The sequence below is a fragment of the Olea europaea genome, chromosome 5 (assembly GCF_002742605.1).
Source record: "Olea europaea var. sylvestris chromosome 5, O_europaea_v1, whole genome shotgun sequence".
NCBI classification, from domain to species: Eukaryota; Viridiplantae; Streptophyta; class Magnoliopsida; order Lamiales; family Oleaceae; genus Olea; species Olea europaea.
In genome coordinates this window covers 15,804,666-15,808,360 of record NC_036241.1, presented here as the reverse complement: position 1 = coordinate 15,808,360, position 3,695 = coordinate 15,804,666, and the positions used below count along the sequence as shown (strand labels likewise).

Genomic DNA, 3,695 nt, shown 5'->3' with positions numbered 1-3,695 from the left:
TGTTGTCATAATGTGCATTCCCATTCTGGGTAAATCTTTCCATATTATGAATATTTCGAAGATTTACCTGTTCAACGACATCTTGTGTGAGTTCTCCAAGCAGTGCACGCATAGTTCGAGGACTCGACTCTGCCATTGATTCGTTACTCCTTTGATTTTGTCCATCTGTTCGTGGAGAGTTATGTTGCTCCTCATATTGCTCGATCACAGACTGAACTCCTCCCTGACTTACTGCTTCCTTATCGGATCTCTGAAGCATATTGTTTCACCTTTTGTATTTTCAACACCAAACACCACTATCCCACCGAGCGTGCCAAATTGTTTCATGCGGGTTAGTCGCTAACAATTAAAAAGGGATCAGACAATTGTGTAAGGGACAAACCTCTTGAGATAATGTCCCAAAAAGGGGCTTTTTTATTGACATTGACGATGACTTTACAATCGGAAAGCAAAGAAAGAATGCCTCCAAGGGGCGCAAGCACATGAGTTACTATAAAAGAAGTGTTTAAATCTAAACTAAGAAATTGAAAGTCACATATTCTCTGTTTGAGAGTGTTTGATTCGGGGTCCTTTGCTCTATGTCTTTTCTTCCTTTTATACTCCCTGGATGATTTCTTCGTGATCAACCGCTTAAGAAACTGTTTGATCGCTCTATAACTGCCAACTTTCCTTGTAGTGGCCAACTTGTAATGGAACTATCTTCTCTAACTACTGCCATTACTTTTGTCGTTCAACCGTCTTCAATTGAATTCCTTGAATCGTGGAACGTGATAGGACTACCCAATAACTGTTTCATTAACTGCACTTTTGGGTAACCATAATTCTTATATTTGCTAAGATGATGGGCGACTTGAATGTTTGGAAGAGAGCAGAGTCACAGCTCTAGGCAACTGCATGGCAATTCATTCGCTCAAATCTTGGGCGACTTGCAACCTTGGGCGATGGTATTTCCGCGTTCATGGGCTTCCTTATTTGGGCCTTTATCCTGCATTGCCTGACTAGGTCGTTCTTTGGGCTATTTGATTTTTTGGGGATCTTCTAATTGGGCTTCATTCCTTGGGCTGAACTTTTTGTGTGTCAACACATGTAATATTATTTTATTGAAAAATGTGTGATTAAAATGATGTCAAATCACTGTTTAAAAATATATTTTTTTGAAATAATGTAGCTCAAACAGGCCCCTAATTTTATTCAATTCTAAGCTAGAAAGTAAGACTTATTTTTTAGCTCGTAAAATTTAAAATCAATACCAAAACTCGATATAAACTATGTTGACAATCGAACTCCGATCTAAGTTAAAACAGTTCGCTGACCTCACCTCAGGCAAATGTGAGTTCGGTCCATGCTCCCAAGTTGGACAGTCCCGCCGTTATCTCAGAAAAATATCATGATCATCCCCTGTCACACCACCCTATCAATTGCATACACTTGCCAAAAGTGACATCATCACCGTCCAAAACCACCAATTCTAAGTCCTAAATCTGAAACTCCTTGCAGGTCATCATTACCTAGGGAAAACATTAACAAGTGACCACCAGCCTCGTTAACCAATCACATGAGAATTCAGCGACCCGAATTTCTAGCTCAGTACTGTAGCTGATTTGATTGATTTGATGTAATTTCAACTAAAACTATGTATAAATAGTTGAGTAGGACTCTGGTAAAATGCAAGTGAATTCATATAACAACTCATAGCACAATTATACTTTCTCAACACATTTTGTGGTCTTTTTCCACAATAAATCCCCCTTTTTCTTAAAGTTGGCTTAAGATTAGCTTTGTGAATTTTGACGTCAACAGTTTGGTGCTTGAAGAAGGGCCCCAATTGTGAAAAATAGTCTCATTCTCTCCACAAAATTCGAGAGCCAAGAGTCATAGTTCAAGTTCCAAAAATCCATCTCACACCCACCCTCATGAAACAAATACTCCACCAAGTTCTCCACGATGACGAGACCCTCAGATGACTGCCATGAGGGAAGCCCTGGAAAAACTGACAAATGTAGTGGGACGATTGGAACGGAGTCAAGCCCACTCGTCCCCACCAGATACCGAGGTGGAATTCCCTGTAAGGACAAAAGCAAAGCGTCCCCCCACCAGGAGGACTCTCCACTATTAAAGAGGAAACTCCTCAAGAAGCCGAACTGACAAGGTCAGAAGTAAGGTACCAAAGGCGAGGAGGACTAGCAGTGTGTTCGATAGATTGGAGACCCAGCACTCACTAACCCCCTACGCGAGGACAAACCAACTTCAAACGTCCTTTGGAACAAACAGAACCCAAGCTGAGCGCGCTGAAAAGACGCATCGCTGACTTGGAGGCTAAAAACAAAGGTGGCACTGAAGATTATCTGACCAAACGACATTCCTCCTTCACTAAGGATGTCCTTATGGAACCATTACCTGAAAAATTGAAAATCCCTTAGATGGCCGCATACGAAGGGGATGGTGATCCCCTCAGCCACCTTGACAAATACACATCGTGGATAGAACTACAGGGTGCAAGCAACGCAATTATGTGTCGGGCATTCTCCCTGACTCTGGGAGACAAAGTCCAGAGATGGTTTAGGAGACTACACCAGAGGTCAGTAAAAAATTGGAATGATCTGGCCACAACATTCTTGGCCTAGTTCATGGGTTCTAAGGCCAGAACCACGCCCAAAGAATGAAGAGTAAGTATCAAACATGGAAGAAGTGAATCCCTCAAAAGCTATTTGAGCAGATTCAACAAGCAATCCATGGAAGTGGAAAAAATATCTGACAATGCGGCACTCATGGCTGTATTAACAAGACTAAGGCCCAGAACAAGATTTTGGTGGTCATTGCACAAGGACGGTTCAAGAACTTATCACGAGTTCCTGAACCGAGCGGAGAAATACATAAGTGCTAAAGAAGCGACCTCTGACCAAGAGGAAGCCAGATGCGAACCCGACCTCAGCAATATAGTGAAGGAGAAAAAACAAAATTGCAGTCCTCAGCCCGAAAGAAAGAAGGACAGGAGAGAAAGAGAACGTCCTAAGACTCAGTCATACAAATTTTGGGAGTACCAACCATTCAAAGCCTCCCTGGAAGAAGTATTCACACAAGCCAATGAAAAAGAGGCATTTCGCAAACCTATGATCATGAAGGATAGACAGACAGGATACCATCAGGGACGATATTGTCGATATCACAAGATGGTGGGCCATGACACTGATAACTGCCGAGGATTAAAAGAAGAAGTTGAGTCCTTAATTCAAAGAGGTCCTTAATTCGAAGTGGTTGGTTACAGGAGTTTGTTGCCAAGCCAAAAGAAGTAGATCGACCTATGATGCAGTAGGCGCTGTTGCAGGGGCCTCCCACACGAGCTCAGCAGGTAGTCCCTAACCGTAATCCACCCCCACGTGCCGAAATCAAAATGATGGTAGGAGGAAATCTGTATATTGAGAGATCCAGAAGGGCGAGACCAAGACAAGCCCGAAGTGCAAAAACCATGCCAAACTACTGGAATCAAACCCCACAGATCAGTATAGACCCTGAATGGTTCTGGTTCACGAAAGAAGATTCTGAAGGAATCCTCCAAGACCAGAGTGACGCCCTAGTGGTCACAATGCCGATTGTTGGAGTAAAAGTCTACCGAACTTTGGTAGACAACGGAAGTTCGGTCAACATACTGTACTCACGAACTTTGAGGCAGTTGGAAATATCAGAACGCTACCTCC

The 3,695-nt window shown here is 42.7% G+C and overlaps 1 protein-coding gene across 1 annotated transcript; it reads left to right on the top strand.

Moving 5' to 3' along the window:
- The first annotated feature begins 2,420 nt into the window (after positions 1-2,420).
- LOC111394307 lies at positions 2,421-3,245 on the top strand. Its single transcript, XM_023020056.1, has 2 exons — positions 2,421-2,578; positions 2,717-3,245. The coding sequence occupies exons 1-2, from the start codon at positions 2,421-2,423 to the stop codon at positions 3,243-3,245; spliced, it is 687 nt and encodes a 228-aa protein (XP_022875824.1).
- Positions 3,246-3,695: the final 450 nt, after the last annotated feature.